This window comes from Myxocyprinus asiaticus, chromosome 2 (assembly GCF_019703515.2).
Source record: "Myxocyprinus asiaticus isolate MX2 ecotype Aquarium Trade chromosome 2, UBuf_Myxa_2, whole genome shotgun sequence".
In the NCBI taxonomy this organism is placed as follows: Eukaryota; Metazoa; Chordata; class Actinopteri; order Cypriniformes; family Catostomidae; genus Myxocyprinus; species Myxocyprinus asiaticus.
The window spans coordinates 26,284,705-26,307,208 of NC_059345.1; the positions used below are offsets into that span (position 1 = coordinate 26,284,705).

At 40.0% G+C, this 22,504-nt stretch overlaps 1 protein-coding gene across 2 annotated transcripts; it reads left to right on the forward strand.

Moving 5' to 3' along the window:
* Nucleotides 1-304: 304 nt before the first annotated feature.
* On the forward strand, nt 305-22,495 carry LOC127413575 (proline-, glutamic acid- and leucine-rich protein 1-like). Of its 2 annotated transcripts, XM_051650826.1 has the most exons (17): nt 305-465; nt 948-1,012; nt 1,177-1,282; nt 5,484-5,633; nt 8,154-8,225; nt 10,273-10,332; nt 10,410-10,566; nt 10,677-10,809; nt 10,964-11,051; nt 11,163-11,251; nt 11,373-11,486; nt 14,949-15,093; nt 15,231-15,390; nt 15,483-15,538; nt 15,708-15,929; nt 19,011-20,810; nt 21,457-22,495. In XM_051650826.1, exons 1-17 carry the CDS (start codon nt 325-327, stop codon nt 21,547-21,549), a joined length of 3,651 nt encoding a protein of 1,216 aa, XP_051506786.1. In that variant the 5' UTR covers nt 305-324; the 3' UTR covers nt 21,550-22,495. The 2 variants fall into 2 exon arrangements, with proteins under 2 accessions (XP_051506786.1, XP_051506791.1); XM_051650831.1 differs by lacking the exons at nt 305-465; nt 1,177-1,282 and having other exon boundaries at nt 970-1,012.
* Nucleotides 22,496-22,504: the final 9 nt, after the last annotated feature.

Genomic DNA, 22,504 nt, shown 5'->3' on the forward strand with positions numbered 1-22,504 from the left:
GAAATAAAAGTCTATGACCCATTCAGCTGTCAGTAAATTCACACTCTCTTGGTTTCGTCACTCTTTTTACAACGTCACCTAAACGCTTTGGTAGAAAGCTCTGACACCAGCTTTGCATTAGGTTAACGTACCTATCAACGACTTTCTATAGCGGCGATCACGTAACAGTACACGACTGTCTCCTTCGGTAGGTAATCGTAGCACTATCCACTCGCCATACAAAAGCACTTCACAAACGATTTAATAGCGGGCGCGCCGTGTTGACGTCAACCTTTCAACCTCCCGTCCCGTCGCGTGAATTTGGCGTCATTTAGGGTCGCTAAGATGGCTTCAGCGGCTTGGCTGCATGGCCCCAACATAACACGGATAACAGAGGGTCTGGTGTCTGTTCTGAAAGAGGAGAGATCTGAATACCTGCCCGCTCTTCTAGCAAACTACCGTGAGCATGGAGTGGTCAGTACTCAGGTACGACTGAGATGTCTCGTGCAGTTATTGTCTACACTGCAAGCGTGCGACTCTCGATAATCAAAACGCCCATATTATAGTAAATATTATATACATTTAATTTTTTATAGTGAGGGAATTCTTCGTCGCTTGGTTATACATTGCAGAAAATGTGTTTATTCTGAGTCGAGTGTGTAAAGGGATGTGTGTTGTTTACTTTCTATTCACTCTCGCTGTTTAAACAAGATACTTCTGAAGGCTCTTGAGTAGTTGAATATGAAATGTTCTAATTGTATTATTAATGATATACATGATGAATTGTCATTGCTCTTATTTACTCTACGTCTTGCAATTAAGCTCTTATCAGTAGTTTAACAGTAGTGCTTGTCTCTTATTTCTTTCTTTTAAATATACTCGTATATCTGTTTAATTTGAAAACATTCTGAAGAGTCATTCATCTGTTTGTTTGTGTTATTAATGTATAATTTGATTTGTGTTTGTAGAGCACGGGAGCTGTGGGTGGTCTGGTGGGCATCAGTAATGCACGACTTGGGTCAAGTAAGACCAGGTGAACACTAACATTAGAGTAAAACTGCTTTAATTTAACCTTCCTCGTTCTGCAAGTCTCTCAGTACCCAAAGTTGCACAATGCCAAGTTAAAGACACTTTGTGTCATTATGTGTGTCAGTATAATTGTGTCATCTGAATGGGGTGATCATAATTGTGCTTCAGGTTTGAGGGTCTTTGTCTGCTGTCTGTGCTGGTAAAGGACAGTTCAAGTGAAGTGTTTCAGCAGCATTGCCTCTCATGGCTGCGATCGCTGCAGCAGGTCATCCAGGTAAGATATGCCTTGTGACAATTACCTTGCTGTTTTTCGGCACTCTTGGGGGATGATCAATTAATCAGCTTTATTTTTACATTTAATCATTTAGCAGATGCTTTGATCCAAAGCAAGTTGCAAATGAGGAACATTACAAGCAATGTTGTAAACAAAAGCCAAAAATATTCTGAATAATTTAATGATGCTAAGTTTCAAGTGTTGGCTAGAATGGAAGTGAAAATTAAGAAAAGTAGAGAAAATGGACTGGTTTCCCTCTGTTCTCTATATAACATATTTGTACATATGTTATTTTTTGTCTTATTGTGTATTTTTCTGTGTGTGTGTATATATACTCGAAGTATACACACACATAATAAATATATATATATATATATATATATATATATATATATATATATATATATATATATATATAATATGTGTGTGTGTGTGTGTGTGTGTGTGAATGCGGGTATTTATCACTTTGTGGGGACCAAATGTCCCCATAAGGATAGTAAAACCTGAAATTTTTGACGTTGTTGGGACAATTTGTCTGTCCCCATGAGGAAAACAGCTTATAAATCATATTCAATGATGTTCTTGGAAAATGTAAAAATGCAGAAAGTTTTCTGTGAGGGTTAGCTTTAGCGGTAGGGTTAGGGGATAGAATCTATAGTTCGTACAGTATAAAAACCATTATGTCTATAGAAAGTCCCCATAAAACATGTAAACCAGTGTGTATGTGTGTGTGTATATATGTACAGTTGTGTTTGCATACCCTTGGAGAATTGGTAATATATGTACCATTTTTAAAGAAAACATGAATGAGCAGGCAAAACACATTTCTTTTATTTGTTATGGTATTCATATTCAACTGTAGGTTATAACAGAATGGCACAATCATAAAACAAAACATGGCAACAAAGAAAAAAACTGAAATGACCCCTGTTCAAAAGTCTGCATACCCTTAGTTCTTAATACTGTGTATTGCCCCTTTAGCATCAATGACAGCGTGCAGTCTTTTGTAATAGTTGTCTATGAGGCCCCAAATTCTTGCAGGTGGTATAGCTGCTCATTCGTCTTGGCAAAATGCCTCCAGGTCATGCAAAGTCTTTGGTCGTCCTGCATTCATCTTGCCATCAATTTTCACAAGATTCCCCATGCCTTTAGAGCTCTCCCCCCGCCCCCCCCAAACATCAGTGAGCCACCACCATGCTTCACAGTGGGGATGGTATTCTTTTCACTATAGGCCTTGTTGACCTCTCTCCAAACATAGCGCTTATGGTTGTGACCATAAAGCTCTATTTTGGTCTCGTCGCTCCAAATTACAGTGTGCCAGAAGCTGTGAGGCATGTCGGGCTTTTTTTGTGGCATTGGTGCAGTAAAGGCTTCTTTCTGGCAACTCGACCATGCAGCTCATTTTTGTTCAAGTATCATCATATTGTGCTCCTTGAAACAACCACACCATCTTTTTCCAGAGCAGCCTGTATTTCTCCTGAGGTTACCTGTGGGTTTTTCTTTGTATCCCGAACAATTCTTCTGGCAGTTGTGGCTGAAATCTTTCTTGGTCTACCTGACCTTGGCTTGGAATCAAGAGATCCCTGAATTTTCCACTTCTTAATAAGTGATTGAACAGTACAGACTGGCATTTTCAAGGCTTTGGATATCTTTTTATATCCTTTTCCATCTTTATAAAGTCCATTACCTTTTACGCAGGTCTTTTGACAGTTCTTTTCTGCTCCCCATGGCTCAGTATCTAGCCTGCTCAGTGCATCCACACGAGAGCTAACAAACTCATTGACTATTATACACAGGCACTAATTGCAATTTAAAAAGCCACAGGTGTGGGAAATTAACCTTTAATTGCCATTTAAACCTGTGTGTGTGTCACCTTGTGTGTCTGTAACAAGGCCAAACATTCAAGGGTATGTAAACTTTTGATCAGGGCCATTTGGGTGATTTCTGTTATCATTATGATTTAAAAAGGAGCCAAACAACTGTGATAATAAATGGCTTCATATGATCATTATCCTTAAAAGACAGTTTTTTTTTTTTTTTTTTTTTTTTTTTTTTTTTTTTTTGCATGATCAGCCGTATTTTCAAAATCAATGCCAAAATTTCACAATTTCTGCCAGGGTATGCAAACTTTTGAGCACAACTGTATGTGTGAGTGTGTATATAAAATACACACACACACACATATATAACTCAGCAAAAAAAGAAACATCCTCATTTTCAACTGCTTTTATTTTCAGCAAACTTAACGTGTAAATATTTGTATGAACTTAAAAAGATTCAACAACTAAGACATAAACTGAGCAAGTTTCACAGACATGTGACTAACAGAAATGGAATAATGTGTCCCTGAACAAAGGTGGGATCAAAATCAAAAGCAACAGTCAGTACCTGGTGTGGCCACCAGCTGCATTAAGGACTGCAGTGCATCTCCTCCTCATGGACTGCACCAGATTTGCCAGTTCTTGCTGTGAGATGTTACCCCACTCTTCCACCAAGGCACTTGCAAGTTCCCAGACATTTCTGGGGAGAATGACCCTAGCCCTCACCCTCCAATCCAACAGGTCCCAGATGTGCTCAGTGGGATTGAGATCTGGGCTCTTCGCTGGACATGGCAGAATACTGGCATTCCTGTCTTACAGGAAATCATGCACAGAACGAGCAGTATGGCTGGTGGCATTGTCATGCTGGAGGGTCATGTCAGGATGAGCCTGCAAGAAGGGTACCACATGAAGGAGGAGGATGTCTTCCCTGTAATGCACAGCGTTGAGATTGCAGGCAATGACAACAAGCTCAGTCCGATGATGCTGTGACACATAGCCCCAGACCATGACAGACCCTCCACCTCCAAATCGATCCCACTCCAGAGTACAGGCCTTGGTGTAATGCTCATACCTTCGATAAACGCGAGTCCGACCATCACCCCTGGTGAGACAAAACCGTGGCTCGTCAGTGAAGAGCACTTTTTGCCAATCCTGTCTGGTCCAGCAAAGGTGGGTTTGTGCCCATGTTGCCGATGATGTCTGGTAAGGACCTGGCTTACAACAGGCCTACAAGCCCTCAGTCCAGCCTCTCTCAGCCTATTGCTTACAGTCTGAGCACTGATGGAGGGATTGTGCGTTCCTGGTGTAACTTGGGCAGTTATTGTTGCCATCCTGTACCTGTCCCACAGGTGTGATATTTGGATGTACCGATCCTGTGGAGGTGTTGTTACACGTGGTCTGCCACTGTGAGGATGATTAGCTGTCCTTCCTGTCTCCCTGTAGCATTGTCTTTGGCATCTCACAGTACGGACATTGCAATTTATTGCCCTTGCCACATCTGCAGTCCTAAGGGACATTCACGCAGATGAGCAGGGACCCTGGGCATCTTTCTTTTGGTGTTTTTCAGAGTCTGTAGAAAGGTCTTTTTGGTGTTCCAAGTGTTTATAACTGTGACCTTAATTGCCTACCATCTGTAAGCTGTTCCACTGGTGCATGTTCATTATTTGTTTATGGTTCATTGAACAAGCATGGAAAACATTGTTTAAACCCTTTACAATAATGATCTGTAAAGTTATTTGGATTTTTACAAAATTATCTTTAAAATAACGTATATATATACTGTGTGTGTGTGTGTGTGTGTGTGTGTGTGTGTGTGTGTGTGTATGTATGTATATATATATATATATATATACACACACACACATATTTATACAGTACATACACACACGTGTATGTGTGTGTGTATGTGTGTGTGTGTATATATATATATATATATATATATATATATACATACATACACACACACACACACACATATATATAAAAATACTGTGTGTGTAAATATGTGTTTATGGGGGGCTTTGTGGGGGTCATGACATCTGTTGCAGGGCTCCCTTTTCTTCTATTCTAATCTTTTCTGTTTGCAAAAGTAATGTTTGGTAGTCTAACATTTTTATTTCCTATTGACACACTAAAGCTGAAGACAAATGCTTTTGTGAAACATCTTTTGCACAGTACTGTGTGTATGTGTGTACACAAGACAAATTATATTCTCATTTTATTATTATTATCTTTGTTTGGTTGTTGTTGTATTGTTTGTGCACTGGAAGCTGCTGTCACCAAGACAAAGTTGTATGTTTAAGCATACTTTGCAACAAAGCTCATTCTGGTTCTGATTAAGCTTATTTATTAATGCATAACTCTCCCTTCCAAACATGCAGTCACAGGCCCCTCTACCCACAGTGCAGCTTGCTGTGAGTGTGCTGCAGGACTTGTTGCAGTACTCATCCCAGCTGCCAGAGCTGGCCAGGGAGGTGGGCCTTAACTCCATCCTGGGCATTCTGACCTCCCTGCTCAGTCTCAAATCTGAGGTAAGAAAAATCATGAAAATTGATAAAATCATGAATATAAGATCATGAAACAAAGTCATGAAAAAACTAATAGTTAAGCTCTTGTTCCAAAATATTTCATTGGCAAGAAAAGTTTCTTTGCTAGTGTAATCTTTATAAACTGAGTTTAAAAATCCTTATCCTGTAATCACATGCTGGAAAAGTGAAGGAAATGCCAATTGTAGTGGTCGAACCCTATATACATGATTTGATGAACTTTCAGTCCCACCAGGATTTCACAGCACTTTTTCCTGATTATTGTAGCCCAAAATGACTTGAAGTGCTGCATATTCTCTCAAATATTGCTGTGCAATCTGATTTATAATGTTTTTTTTTTTTTTTTCTTCAGGGAAATCTCACAAATATCATACAAATTACACCGCTATACAATGATGGTGTAAATGCAATTACATGTAAATATTTTAGTGCACAATAACTAAATATGCAGTTAGCAAGCAAAAAATAATCAATACAAATACCATACATTTAGGTGAAACCTGTGAATTTTGTTATTTTTGTATTAAACTTTTCCGCCTACAAAACAGACCTACAAAAACATTTGTAAATTAAAAACACAAATGATGATTCAATAATTAGGCCTGTTGCCACAGAAATCTGATATATGGCCATATACGAACATATACAATTATAGTTCATATATTTGAGCATTTATGTACAAACACTGAACTTTTTATTAGGTACACCTGTACACCTACTTATTCATGCGACTGTCTAATCAGCCCGTGAGTTTATCTGTTTTTTCCAAATACTTGTGGAATTTTAAATGTTACATGAAAATGGCATTTTTTTTTTTATATATATATTTTGAAATAGGCAGAGGTTATTTGCACTAAGTGTCCCACAGACACCCTGCACCTACCCCTAACCCTACCTTACAAAAATTAACCATGGTTTTGCTACAGTAACCATAGTATCACCATGGTATTTTTCAAGTAAAATCATAGTAACCACAAAATTAAACATGGTTACTGTTAACTAATGTTAACAACATTTTACTGTAGTAACACCATGGTTAGCAGATCAATACTATATAGTTTTCACCAAAACACATGGTTACTTGAATATTACTACAGTAAAACCATGGTTAATTTTATCCGGATCAAATCCTTCTCTCAACTCCCCGACCTTCACTGTGACCAAATCATTGCGAGGAATGTCTTTTATTTATTACTATAAGCAGTATTGTAGGAAATATTAAGAGTAGAGACATGGGGAAAAGCTTGTCAAGGAGTGGGATTCGATACACATATCGTCGTTACACCCGTGGGCGAAGTTTGTCGTATAATACTGTGTTTTTACAAGACTATTGGAGCGCAAATAGTCACTTAGTTATCCAAACCGTTAACCAGTTTAATGTCTCCGCCCCATCATGAAAAATCCAAAAATACCTGCCTTCATTTGATTAGCAGTTGACCCCAAATAAATCTGTTGTGGCTGTCTTGAGTTTGGTCTGATCAATGGTGGGTGGAGTTAGTGTAAATAGCCTCTGCCAACAAGGATTCGTACTGCATTAAGCACTTCAAATGTTAATCACATTTTATTATACAACTAAGGGAATGGTTTTTTTTTTTCTCCCCAATTTGGCATGCCCAATTCCCAATGCGCTCTAAGTCCTCGTGGTGGCATAGTGACTCGCCTCAATCCGGGTGGCAGAGGATGAATCTCAGTTGAGACCGTCAACCCGCGCATCTTATCACGTGGCTTGTTGAGAGCGTTACCGCAGAGACGTAGCGTGTGTGGAGGCTTCATGCTATTCTCTGCGGCATCCATGCACAACTCACCATGTGCCCCAATGAGAGCGAACCACATTATAGTGACCACGAGGAGGTTACCCCATGTGACTCTACACTCCCTAGCAACTGGGCCAGTTTGGTTGCTTAGGAGACCTGGCTGGAGTCACTCAGCGCGCCCTGAATTCGAACTCGTGACTCCAGGGGTGGTAATCAGCTTCTTTACTCACTGAGCTACCCAGGCCCCCAACCAACTAAGGGAATTTTTAACCACTATAGAAATGCCATTAACGCAGGGTTTATATGTCTCATTCGAATATAAGGTGTGATGATTGTGTGCTGTCTGCAGTCCCACAAAAGTTTATGAAGGGATTTTGATAGTTAACGCAAAATGTTCGGGGGATTTTGATTGTGAATGCAAAACATTCCGGTTTCACTTTAATTTAACATTCGTGTAATGGCAAATGTTCTTGGACGTTGCATGTTCATACATGCAGGGTTAATGACACCTAGTGACGCAGAGGAGGAAACATGGAGGAAAGCGATGGGAATACCTCAGATTCACAGTATATGCAGAAAATGTGCAGAATTTATATAAAATTGCAAGCTACCACAAATAATGCAGAGATTGGTTGCATTTTGAAGGATTTAAATCCTGGAGGGACTGAACTGAACTGTGTTGCTAGTTCATAGGCTATAATTGAATTTGGTGTTGTGCCAAAAAAAGCTTAAATGTAAACTCTTTTCATAGTGCCACCTAGCTGCAATGAAAGGAATGATGGCGTGTATGATCTACTACCCACGGGCCTGTGGCTCTCTGAGGGTGAGCAGAGTCAATCATATCTTTTTGTATTTTGTTTTTTGTTTTTTACAGTGATTGTTAAAGTTAGGGATGTGCAAAGCTGAAAATTTTCATAATCGACCAGTGGCTCGTTTGCTTGAACTACTAGTCAGTGTTAAGGATAATGCATAATTAAGCTACATTATTTTCACGTGACTCCAATCAGACTTGTTTCAGAGGGATATACACACGCTAAGCGCAGCAATTCAACGCGGTGACTAACGGATATTCAACAAATAAATAGGATAAACTATAACATCTTATTGCTCATAACTATGCACAGAACTGCAAGATAATTTTGCAGGTACACATCTATTCACGAAATTAAGCAGTTTAAAACTTTTTTTTACTAAAACTACAATGCCTGGCCAAAAAAAGTCACAGTTTGGAATTAAATGAGCAGATAATTAAGAGCCTATGATTAGATCATTATTGCAGTGATTAATATGTTTCAGCTTGCAACAATTCTTTTAACCCTAACTGATGCAGTGTGTAACTTCTCTTTTCTTAAACAACCATGTCGGAAGATGTATCCCGTGGTTGTGGAAACGATGTTACTGTGTTTCAAAAGGGGCAAATTATTGGCCTGCATCAAGCAAAAAAAAAAAAATTAAAAACAAGGAGATTGCTGAAATCACTGGAATTGGGTTAAGAACTGTCCAACGCATTATTAAAACTTGGAAGGATAGTGGTGAACCATCAGCTTTTTGGAAGAAATGTGGTAGGAAAAAAATCTTGAATGATCGTGGTTAAGTAACATCCTAAAAATTGACAGTAGAGCTCTCGACTGTATTTAATAGTGAAAGTAAGAGCATTTCCACATGCACAATGCGACGAGAACTTACAGGATTGGGACTAAACAGCTATGTGGCCACAAGAAAGCCACTTGTTAATGAGGCTAATCAGGGGAAAAATACTTCAGTTTGCTAGGGAGCGTAAAGATTGGACTGTGGAGCAATGGAAAAAGGTCATGTGGTCTGATGAGTCCAGATTTACCCTATTCCAAAGCGATGGGCGCGTCAGGGTAAGAAGCTAAGCGCATGAAGCGATGTACCCTTCATGCATAGTGCCCACTGTACAAGCCTCTGGAGGCAGTGTTATGATCTGAGGTTGCTTCTATTGGTCAGGTCTAGGCTCAGCAATGTTATGTGGCAATAAAATGAAGTCTGCAGTCTACCTGAATGTACTGAATGATCAGGTTATCCCATCAATGGATTTTTTTCCTTCCCTGATGGCACGGGCATATTCCAGGATAACAATGCCCAGATTCATCGGGCTCAAATTGTGAAAGAGTGGTTCAGGGAGCATGAGGAATAATTTTCACACAAGAACTGGCCACCACAGAGTCCTGACCTTAGCCCCATTGAAAGTCTTTGGGATGTGCTGGTGAAGACTTTACGGAGTGGTTCGACTGTCCTGTCATCAATACAAGATCTCTGCCAAAAATGTATGCAACTCTGGATGGAAATAAATGTTGCATAAGGTTGTCGAAACAATGCCACAACAAATGCACACCGAAAATCAAAGCTAAAGGCGGTCCAACAAAATATTAGAGTATGTGCCTTTTTTTTGGGCCTGGCAGTGTATTTAAGCAGTGTCAGACAGAATCAGCAAAAGACTTTAATAATTTCAAAGCACCTCATAAATACATTTTTCACTGCAGATCATTTAATGTTTGACAGTGATCATCTTGAAATGTATTGTGGATGCGGCACTTTACTGTAACTGCTGCACATAAAAAGACTAAAACCTAAAGCATTAAAGAGAAGAAACTTCTTGCAGAGGGTTTTACTGTAATGACTGTGAATTTACAAGTTATCATCACGCAAAAACGCTCTACAAGAAGTTGCATCTCAATTAATTTGAGAAATGCATCTCCCATTAAAAGAACCACAACAAAAAATAATATTAATGTTAGTATTTGTCCCCACTAATTGACTAGTCAGTTGTTGGACAAGTTTGGGCAAGTTTGGACGAGTTTAGCCTATATTGTATCTGAAATGCTAATCCTAGAAATTTCCATTTACAGGAAAAGCTTGGTGCGTATTTTCTGTCCAGGATGGACTCAGATAATCCCAAAATACAAGAGGTTAGTTGTGTTTAGTTGTCTAGTGTTAGTGTTGACTGCACAACACCTTTTTGTACACATTCTCTATTTGTTGATAGATGGCTTGTGAGTGTTATGCCCGGTTGCCTTGCCTGGGTGGTGTGTTGGAACGAGGGGGAGGTGGGCACAGGGCTGAAGGATGGACCAATCAGCTACACTGCCTTTTAGCATCTGCCGATAGCATCCTTGGACAGTTATACCAGGGATCAGAACCAGGTATGTGATGTGTTACTGTAATTTCCCCTTTTTTGTTCTATTTGATTGAGAAGTAAAGGGCTAGGTTCCTATTTGTCAAGTTCTTGTTTTATGCTCCATCGCTATATCAGAAGGGACGGTGCAGTATGAGGGTCCTGGTGTGGAACTGCCTTTCCTTCCCTTGGATGAAGTAGATCCACTATTGATTCTTCAGCTTCATCATCGTTATAAAGCCATTTGTCTGGCTCTTAAACACACTCTTAGGTACTTTTATTTTTTTGTTGCTTAAATGGAAAACGGATATTGTTCCAGAAATGCTATTTAGTTCTATGTATTTGAAATGGAAATTTGAGCGTAGTATTTATGATAATGATGTTTGAGATTTTGGGCCAGAGTGAGACATACTTCTCACTTGTAGTGTTGATCCAGCTTCTTCAGTCCGTCTACCTGTTCAAAACGTCCTCAATTTGGTGTGTCGAGCCCTGGCAGTCAACACTAAGAGTATTGTAAGGCTATAGCGCTTTTACTCTTTCTCAGTTCATCTAAATGTGCATCATATAAATTCCCTGTAAATGCAGAAGTTTGATGTGGAAACTAACGGAATGAGTTAATTGCAGAGTGCAACAGGAGAGGGCAGTCTGAAGCTGTTGGTTTTACCCTCCATTCACAGCGACACTCTTGAGCTGCTCTCTTCTCTCATCAAGGCGTAAGCAGACACACACCAAATGTATACTCACTAGGAGCATAGCAATCATTATAGTTACTTTAAGAAATTTCTGTGGACGTAGCTGATTGGTCATTTGTGTGTTGTTTATTTTTATATACAGTGTTGGTGGTGGACTGGTGCAGTATAGCAGTGTGCTCACTAGACTTTTTTCACAGTCTCTGTCTGCATGGACACCTCTGCCGGAAGCTAGCCTAGGCCAGCAGAGAGCATACAGGTATACATAAAACACCCTTGATAGCTGAAAGTAAATGTTTCATTTTCACTGCTGCTGTAGACAGCCAGTTCCCTTGCATTGCAATTGTTGTTGGATAATGCAATATGGGATATGCAACATGGTAATCCTATGATGATGTTATCGGAGTGTGCAGAACAACGGAACCCCATCCGGCCAAACATACTTGTTTATTGGGAAAAAAGGACTGTCTATCCCAGGAAAAACAAACATAGTTTCTTTTGTTCCAAATTGCATATAGACTGCGTATAATATATAGAGGTTTTACCATTACATATCCACTAATGTGATGTGCTCACTTTGAGTTGGAAGTGTGTTTTTGGAGAAACACTACTTTAGTTCCAGCTTTCAAATTGTCAATTTCCTTACTAAATTCAAACAACAAATGTTATTTTGATGCACTTTAATGCTGTGTGTGACCGATCACGGTAGCTAGCCATTCAAACGGAGCAGGACACCTTGCTCTCCAGCCCTCTTCGGACACGTTGGAGAAAGAATCGCATTGGCAAGAATTTGTTTTGTTTTTACTTGCCAACTTTTAACGACATGTAAGTGTATTGCAACTAAAAAAGATAAGCCAACCTGGAATGGGACATTTTCACATATACAGTATATAGTATTTATATTTATGACATCACGCAATATAGTATGTGAGATTGTGCGTTTTATTTTATATTTTGCTTTTCAGCATTTTAATCACATTTTAGCTTCTTAAAAATGTACAAATTTCACATTCACATCTCACATCAATTTACATGACATGAAATTGCATTTTTAATGGTGATACAAACTGTTGTCACTGTTTGAAATTTCATACACATTTGTAACAAAATATTCACAAGGTTGGAACCTAATAATGAAAATAAAATTACACAATTATTGAATAATTATGTTGTAAAAACAACTATACCAAAACTACAATGCATACATAGATGCTTCAAGAGCCTATTTGCTAAATTCTTTAATATTTACAGTGTTTTTTTAAGTAAAAATATTTTATAATGAATGATTGTCCCTTATAATTTACACATTTATTACACTTACTACATTACTACATTTTGTTACATGTTTGTTTATATGCACTTGTAAGATTAACTTTTGAGTTTACACTGATATGCAGGGGCGTAGCAGACATTTTAAAAGTGGGGGGGACACAGCTGTCAGTAGGTGGCTCGCACAGACCTAACACTTACAGTGCAGTATTAATTTATTACTGTATATATTAATAAGTATGATATACGTATTATATTAATATATACAGTTGTGCTTAAAAGTTTGCATACCCTGGCAGAATTTGGCATTGATTTTGAAAATATGACTGATCATGCAAAAACAAACTGTCTTTAAGGATAGTGATCATATGAAGCCATTTATCATCACATAGTTGTTTGGCTCCTTTTTAAATCATAATGATAACAGAAATTACCCAAATGGCCCTGATCAAAAGTTTACACACCCCTGAATGTTTGGCCTTGTTACAGACACACAAGGTGACACACACACAGGTTTAAATGGCAATTAAAGGTTAATTTCCCACACCTGTGGCTTTTTAAATTGCAATTAGTGCCTGTGTATAAATAGTCAATGAGTTTGTTAGCTCTCACCTGGATTCAATGAGCAGGCTAGATACTGAGCCATGGGGAGCAGAAAAGAACTGTCAAAAGACCTGCGTAACAAGGTAATGGAACTTTATAAAGATGGAAAAGGATATAAAAAGATATCCAAAGCCTTGAAAATGCCAGTCAGTACTGTTCAATCACTTATTAAGAAGTGGAAAATTCGGGGATCTCTTGATACCAAGCCAAGGTCAGGTAGACCAAGAAAGATTTCAGCCACAACTGCCAGAAGAATTGTTTGGGATACAAAGAAAAACCCACAGGTAACCTGAGGAGAAATACAGGCTGCTCTGGAAAAAGATGGTGTGGTTGTTTCAAGGAGCACATGCTCAATTCACCATGCGCCCCACCGAGAACAAACCACATTATAGCGACCACGAGGAGGTTACCCCATGTGACTCTACCCTCCCTAGCAACCGGGCCAATTTGGTTGCTTAGGAGACCTGGCTGGAGTCACTCAGCATGCCCTGGGATTCGAACTAGCGAACTAGCAAACTCCAGGGGTGGTAGCCAGCGTATTTTACCACTGAGCTACCCAGGCCCCCTTTAATTGTTTATTTTGTTGTGGTAGCCTGTAGGGCTCGCTGAAATAATTTCGTGAAGTGATATGGAACCGTTATGTGGTCAAGACCTGGAACTACTTCATAGCCGTGCGTTTACTTGAAAAATAATTGCACACCTTAGAATGTCCGTCAACCAATCAGAATTAAGCATTCAGCAGACCGGTGGTGTGTGGGTGGCTGGGTGGGTGTATGTGTGTGTGTATGTATGTGTGTGTATGTATGTGTGTGTGTGTGTGTATATATATATATATATATATATATATATATATATATATATATACACACACACACACACACACACACACACTGATCAGCCACAACATTAAAACCACCTGCCTAATATTATGTAGGTCCCCCTTGTGCCGCCAAAACTGCGCCAACCCTTCTTCTCACCACCATAGTACAGAGCGGTTATCTGAGTTACTGTAGATTTTGTCAGTTCAAAGCAGTCTGGCCATTCTCTGTTAACCTCTTTCATCAACAAGGCATTTCTATCCACAGAACTGCCGCTCACTGGATGTTTTTGTTTTTGGCACCATTTGGAGTAAATTCTAGAGACTGTTGTGCATGAAACTCCCAGGAGATCAACAGTTACAGAAATACTCAAACCAGCCCGGCTGGCACCAACAATCGTCCATGCGATTATCTAATCAGCCATCTTCTGGCTGCATTGCATAAAATCATGCAGATACGGGTCAAGAGCTTCAGTTAATGTTCACATCAAAAATTTATCTCAATGATTTGGACCGTGGCATGATTGTTGTGCCAGATGGGTTGGTGTGAGTATTTCTGTAACTGATGATCTCATGGGATTTTCATGCACAACAGTTTCTAGAATTTAGTCCGAAAGGTGTAGGTGTGTGTGTGTGTATATCTATATCGAGAGAGAGAGAGAGAGTTTGTGTGTAGTTTACAAAGCTTTTTTTTATGCCCTCATTCTCCATGAAACTGGAATAAATGGCGCATCACTTCCTGTGTCTTTGCCTGTCATTAGCTTTGGCTGATAAATATTTGGAATTGAATGAACCTAGTGCCCTTTGCGTTTACAATACATGTCATAGGCAAAGCACACCAAGATGGTAGGAGTTCAGTTCGCTTTAAAGCGGTGTGGGATTGTTCGTGGCATTCATATGCAAGCAAATGCCACGAACAATCCCAAGTGTGAAAGGTGTGAAACAAACAAGTGTCACTGATTTTAAAGTAGACATTGATCTTGTTGTCCTTGATTAATTTCTTTGCATTTAATTGTGCTGTTTTTCCAATAGCGCAGTGCGTGTGGCTGTATACCGTATTTTAGAACTCTGGGTAAGAGTAAGTGGTGCCTCTTTGCTTCAAGGAAGCCCCTCTCACACAGTTTTACTATTCACTCATCTGATGGGTGACATCACACCAGGATCAGAAGCAGTTAAGGTGAGAAATCTTTAAGATTAAGGGTATTTGTAACAAAATTGAGGAAATAAAATTGAAAACAATTATTCTATTTGCCATTCGTGCTAAATATAAAATCAATAGAAATATTTTAATTTCTTTTTTTTGTGTGTGTTTAGCTTCGTTCAGGACAACAGTTAGCCATGAATGACCTGGTTGTTTCTGGTGGTAAGCCCGGACCTCGTCGAACGAAAGGTTTGGGAATGGGTGACGGAGTCTTGCTGCAGAGGAAAGGAGACGTGCTAGCCAATCAAGACACATGTGTTGCTGCTCTTCGAGGTGAGGGCTTTGTGACATTCAATATATTTCTACTTTTACTTGCAGAAATTAATATTCTTCACCAATTTAGAGTTTGTTTTTGTTTTTTGCAGCACTTAGACAAATTATTCTGACAAGTGGAACTTTGTTGAAGGAAGATCTGCATAAGGTTAGTTTATTACACTGGTCTATAAAGTAATGTGCATTTCCTTACAGGATATTTAAGTTTTGATGTCTTTTTTTTATGATACAAGTATATTCCAGCTCAAATTTTTATAAATTATAATATGTACATGATGTGTGTTGCATGTTCTTCTAAACATTTCCTCCCTTGTTAGAGGTTACAAGACCTGGTGGTGCCTCTGTGTGTGAAGCTACAGCAGCAGGCACACTGTGCCTTGGAGGTTGGTGCTGTTAGTGGGCAGTATGGCAGCCCTACCCCACGACGAGAGCTCTACCGCCTCTTACTGGCACTTGTGCTGGTGCCCTCTCCCCGCTGGCCTCCTCCCCTCTCCTGCGCTGTGTCTGCCTTCAGCCATGGTCGGAGAGATCACATCATGGTGAGGGAACATCCTAGGTCAAAGCATGACCCTGAGAAAGTAAACCAGGTTACTTTCGCTTGGTATCTGTGTGAGAATACCAGGAAGTGAGCGTGATGTAATGAGCTGGAAAGCACTATTTGCCAACTCCATGATTTACAGGTGCATCTCAATAAATTAGAATGTCGTGGAAAAGTTCATTTATTTCAGTAATTCAACTCAAATTGTGAAACTTGTGTATTAAATAAATTCAATGCACACAGACTGAAGCAGTTTAAGTCTTTGGTTCTTTTAATTGTGATAATTTTGGCTCACATTTAACAAAAACCCACCAATTCACTATCTCAAAAAATTAGAATACATCATAAGACCAATAAAAAAAAACATTTTTAGTGAATTGTTGGCCTTCTGGAAAGTATGTTCATTTACTGTATATGTACTCAATACTTTGTAGGGGCTCCTTTTGCTTTAATTACTGCCTCAATTCGGCGTGGCATGGAGGTGATCAGTTTGTGGCACTGCTGAGGTGGTATGGAAGCCCAGGTTTCTTTGACAGTGGCCTTCAGCTCATCTGCATTTTTTGGTCTCTTGTTTCTCATTTTCCTCTTGACAATACCCCATAGATTCTCTCTGGGGTTCAGGTCTGGTGAGTTTGCTGGCCAGTCAAGCACACCAACACCATGGTCATTTAACCAACTTTTGGTGCTTTTGGCAGTGTGGGCAGGTGCCAAATCCTGCTGGAAAATGAAATCAGCATCTTTAAAAAGCTGGTCAGCAGAAGGAAGCATGAAGTGCTCCAAAATTTCTTGGTAAACGGGTGCAGTGACTTTGGTTTTCAAAAAACACAATGGACCAACACCAGCAGATGACATTGCACCCCAGATCATCACAGACTGTGGAAACTTAACACTGGACTTCAAGCAACTTGGGCTATGAGCTTCTCCACCCTTCCTCCAGACTCTAGGACCTTGGTTTCCAAATGAAATACAAAACTTGTTCTCATCTGAAAAGAGGACTTTGGACCACTGGGCCACAGTCCAGTTCTTCTTCTCCTTAGCCCAGGTAAGACGCCTCTGACGTTGTCTGTGGTTCAGGAGTGGCTTAACAAGAGGAATACGACAGCTGTAGCCAAATTCCTTGACATGTCTGTGTGTGGTGGCTCTTGATGCCTTGATCCCAGCCTTAGTCCATTCCTTGTGAATTTCACCCAAATTCTTGAATCGATTTTGCTTGACAATCAAAAGGCTGCGGTTCTCTCGGTTGGTTGTGCATCTTTTTCTTCCACACTTTTTCCTTCCACTCAACTTTCTGTTAACATGCTTGGATATAGCACTCTGTGAACAGCCAGCTTCTTTGGCAATGAATGTTTGTGGCTTACCCTCCTTGTGAAGGGTGTCAATGATTGTCTTCTGGACAATTGTCAGATCAGCAGTCTTCCCCATGATTGTGTAGCCTAGTGAACCAAACTGAGAGACCATTTTGAAGGCTCAGAGAACCTTTTCAGGTGTTTTGAGTTGATTAGCTGATTGGCATGTCACCATATTCAAATTTTTTGAGATAGTGAATTGGTGGGTTTTTGTTAAATGTGAGCCAAAATCATCACAATTAAAAGAACCGAAGACTTAAACTACTTCAGTCTGTGTGCATTGAATTTATTTAATACACGAGTTTCACAATTTGAGTTGAATTACTGAAATAAATGAACTTTTCCACGACATTCTAATTTATTGAGATGCACCTGTATGTCAGAAAGGCATAATCAGAAGTTCTTCCACCCTAGAAAAGTAGTCTCATCTCAAAACGACGAATTAGACCACTTTAATGCTTAAATAACACTTTTTCCCCTTGCGAATTCATGCTAGTACTTTAACAGAAATAGAAGGTTCACTTTTCTGTGATTAAACCCTCCAGCTTGCTTTGGATGCTAATCTTCTATTATAGGTATATTTAATGCAAACGCATGTCCCATTCATTATAAACGGTAGGGATGAGTTGAAATTCGCACATGGATATTAGTTTAAAGAATTACCCTTAATATTGCTTTAAAATTTTGCATATGAATGTTGGTACCCATTAGAGGGAGCCTCACTTTAGTGGTCTCACTTGCACACTGTATTTTATCTTTCACAAACAGGTAGTTTCAATTGTTGTGACTTCAAGTGCATTTTGTGCCATTAAAAGCAAAACCACTGAACATGCCATGCACGTACTAATATGTAACTGTTGATGTTGGTGTCAGCATTTGACAAGATGTTTGTTTTCATTTACAGAAGGGGTTCCAGGCACAAAGAACCTAGAAATGACTCGATTATGCCTAGATAATTTTTAATGTATACTTCATAAGTCTTTAAGCCAGGGATTTGCGAAATCTGTTTCTCAAAATCTAGCTCTTTGTGTACATTTCAGTTTAAACAAGCTGAGATTTACAAACGCTATATTCACCCAACCTGTCTGAACACACTAAGATGTTAAAAATGTCAGTGTGATTACTGACGTGTATAGATATTCGTTTTTAAAGAGAAAGCATTTGCGCTCTTATGTGGGTGCTTGCTTTCAGTTGCCTTTCAGTAAAATCTGGGTGGTGGAGGGGATATTTGCCTGTAATGACACATGAGCCTGTAACTGGATACCGTGTTTCATGTTTACAAAAGTGTAAAGGGAAGTATTGAGACATAAAAAGAAACGGTACTCGTGGCAAACTGGTTTTTTATTGTCTCTGTAAGTCAACTTTAGCCTATTTTTACGCTTGAATAGAAACTTCCAAGTGAGGATTGCCCAGGCATAGAGCTGACTCTCTTTGTGTTTCTTCACACACATCGGATTTCTCCATAGCTGTCTAACTTATGTGCTCTGTTATCTTGACTATTATTTTGGAAGATTGTATCGGCAGTTTAAGTGCAAGTTTTTTCTAAGGTTTCATTTGGTCGCAGTGCACAAATCATTGAAATCCAATTGAAGATTAAGAGTTTATCAGTTACTGCGTTACTCTGGGTTGAACAATGGTGGTATTGTCTCCTTCGTTATATGTTGTAGTCAAATTTGTGCTGGTCTTGCACATCGACCCTTATGCACATTTTTTTTTTTTTCCTTGCTACCCCACAGGTTTCGTCATTTTGTGCCGAGGCCCTCACAATATGCAACACCCTTATTCACCCTCGCACACCCTCAATCTCCCTCCCTCTCAGTCCTCTAACTCTCAAATCCACCCCATCTGCCCCTGTCCTTTCTTCTGGCCAGAACCCCTCACTATCCATCCCTACCCTTCTTGGGGGCCCCTCAACAGGTCCACCCTTCTCTGCCAGGCATCCCGTGGGTTTAGGCGCTGCTACCCTCCTTGGCTCTCTGGAGAACCATCTTCCTTTGGCTCCAGTTCTTTCAACTGCAGCAGGTGCTACTGCCACCCCAGGTGAATTGTTGCTATCTCCAGTCCAACCAGGTGAGCTGTCGGGACTGGGAGCCCCAGAAAGCCAATGCCAAGTTTTTGTCCGCTTTGACAAGGAGGAGCCGGAGGATGTGGAGATCTCCTTGGAGAGTGATTCAGATGATAGTGTGGTCATAATGCCACCAGGTATGATGATGGAGATACAAGATGGTGCTGCTAATGCACAAACATTACCAGTACCACCACCAGGAGGCACCCTGCCACCCATAGCCCCAGTAGTGGGTGAGGTTGGATCAGTTGAAACATCACTAACCAACGAGCTGCCCACATCCATTCCCCACCAGATTCATCCAACTAACGCCAGTAATATTAATTCTTTTCCTGGACCAAGCCAGACAGCCCAGCTTGTCTCACTGGTGCCTTCTCTGAACTCTACTACAGCTCCACTCTCAGCATCACCTGGTGGTCTTGCAGATTCGCTGACAGGTGATCCTCAGCTTCAGCAGATGCTGATGCAGACTTCTCCAGGTGGCCAGCCACCTACACTGGGCTTATCTCTACAGATGCAGCTTCAAAACCAGCTAGTCCAAACTAGCCGTCATCTCCAACAGCAGCCTACAGGAAATGAGATGGACCAAAACGTAATTAACATCAACAGTTCAGACGATGAAGAGGAGGAAGAAGAAGCGATGGAAGATGAGGATGAATTAGGAGAGGAGGAGGAGGAGGAAGAAGGCCTAGAGGATGAAGAGGAGGAGGGGGAAGGCAGCGACTTCCCGGAAGATGAGGAGTACTACGAGGGGGAAGAGTTTGATGAATACGATGAAGAAGAGGAAGAGGAGGACGACGAAGAGGAAAGTGAGGAGATCCAGCCTTTAGAGGTACACAACAACAGAAGAGGAACGATGGGCAAGGAGGAAGCTGAGGTGATGATCGAGGCCGAGGAGCAGCAAGGATTGGGAATGTTCTGCATGGAGAGAGAGGGAGAGGTAGGAGAAGGGATCGAGGAAATGGAGGGTGTGAGGAGCGTCTACGCTGATGATGGGATTAAGGGGAAAGGGACAGTGGAGGAAATTGAGAACATTGGAGCAGTCGAGAGAAGTGAAGCTGAGGTTGACAAGCGGCCAATAGAAACTCTTCTAATCAGTGGAGATGCAGAGGAGCATGAAGAGGACACCACAGTGGAGGCAGTTGAATCAGAATTGAGAACATGGGAGCAGGAAGTGCCAGGACCAGAAGTCCTCACTGCCACAGAAGATGCTGGACCATCTCAGCAGTCTCAGCAATTGACTGTAGAGAGTGAAATTCAAGAGCAAGGGCCAGAATTACCGCCAGAGAACAAAACCATTCAGAGTTCACAAACATTAGAGCAATCTGTGTTACAGAGTGTAGATGAGACACCTGAAGAAGATAAAGCAAGTGAAGAACAGGGAGACGACGCAGATGCAAGAGGAACAAAGAGGAAAATGGAGGATCGGGAGGAAGGAGAGTGTACTGAACAAGGCACCGAAAAGAAAAAGGTAGCTCAGCAATGCTAAGCAGTCTGTAAATACATACACATGGCAATCTAACAGTTTTTTCTCTCAGGCCCAAAACATGCTCTAAATGATACATGAAAGCAAATGCTTCTAGTTGCACAACAAGCTCGATTTCATGCATTCTCGGCATTGCCTCATGGTACACAATAGCTTCCATTAGCGTAAACTGTTTATAGCTCCCTGCCTGAATAACACATCTGGTTTAATGGCACAGACATTTGAAGGTAACTGTTGAGGTTTGTTACCAATACAGTAATGCATGAATGCATGCTAGATATGTCCTTATGTTCCCTAAGGGACCTTAACTTTGCTATGCATTTGCCATGTATTGCCTTTGCTTACTTGCGTATTGTATGCTTCTGGCCATAGTCTAAATTTGTTGTCTGAACAATTGAGGAAACCAAAACAAATCAAAATACTTAGTATTTAATGCTGATTACTTGCAGTAATGTCTTATTTGTGTACAATTAAGAGCCTAATGTTTACATGTTCACTACTTGACTTGTACTCTTTTGTTTTTTCTGGTAATGGCATTTAAACACACGCAGACACTAGGTGATGCAGTTGTGGCTTACTCCATGTTCCCTCAAACTCACTCTGTTCTCTTGCTTCATCTCTCCTTATCCAGATAGATGATGAGGCTATGGCCTCCATGCTGGCTGACTTTGTTGATTGTCCTCCAGACGATGACTGTCACGGTGCTTCAAAATCACAGTCCTAAACTGACCAGACTCCATTTTCTCAATTATCTTATCTTATCTTATCTTATACATGCGTTGAAAGTAACCGTCAGATTCTGAAAGATCCCTCACATTGTCATGTCCAACTATCAAACTCTGCTTTAGTTAGACTCCAATAGCTCCAATTTGGGTTCTTTGAAAGAGCTGGTTTGAATTTCAGGTACAGTATCTTAATACCCACTGTAAAGACTGTTAGTCAGTTGAGAATGAGAACTCATGGTCCATATGTCATTAGTTTTTCTTTTGGTGGATTTGCAGAGCATTGTAAATTTGGCAGCTTAATACAAGTTTTGATTACAGTATCGTCCTACAAGTATTTGTAGCCTTTTTTATTTTTTTATCATTTGTGTATGTAACATTTGCTTGCCGTTATTCAGCGATTGTTTAAAAAAATCATGCAATAAAGTAAATCTGTTATATGTTACTATGTGCTGTTGGATTCTGTAGCAATGAGAAGGTTCCTCTTTTAAAGCATTTCAGAAATGGCTCAATATATTTTTAGGTGAAGTAAATTATTACAGTTTGCATGAAATCAGCATGTTTTAATGTGACATTGATGTTTGTTGTTCTCAAAAACACTGTAGCAGAATAGCTGTGATATCTTCTAAAACGTTTGTATGGGGGTGAGAAACCCAGTAAAAACTCTAAACGCTGGCATGCAACTAGACGGCAGAAATGCATGCATAATTTTTATTTATTTATTTTTTTTGCTCCAGAACAATTATTTTCCATTCATCTCTAATGTATTTTCTGACCTTCTGAAATGTATTAATATTTATTTATTTATTTTTTGTATTTGAATATAGTAGTTTGTTCCACAGGTGCTACCTAATCAGTGGTTAATATGATCGTTATAAAAGACAATCTGCAAAACTGCCAGTATATTTTGTTAACAGGAAAGAAAATAAAAAATTTTTCCTGATGTGACCTGCAAAA

Excerpts from the sequence above, each read along its gene's own strand:
- LOC127413575 (XM_051650826.1), top strand. The coding sequence starts at position 325 with ATGGCTTCAGCGGCTTGGCTGCATGGCCCCAACATAACACGGATAACA. Across the intron at positions 1,013-1,176 it reads CTTGGGTCAAGTAAGACCAG|GTTTGAGGGTCTTTGTCTGC; the intron begins GTGAACACTAAC and ends ATTGTGCTTCAG. Across the intron at positions 1,283-5,483 it reads CGCTGCAGCAGGTCATCCAG|TCACAGGCCCCTCTACCCAC; the intron begins GTAAGATATGCC and ends CCAAACATGCAG.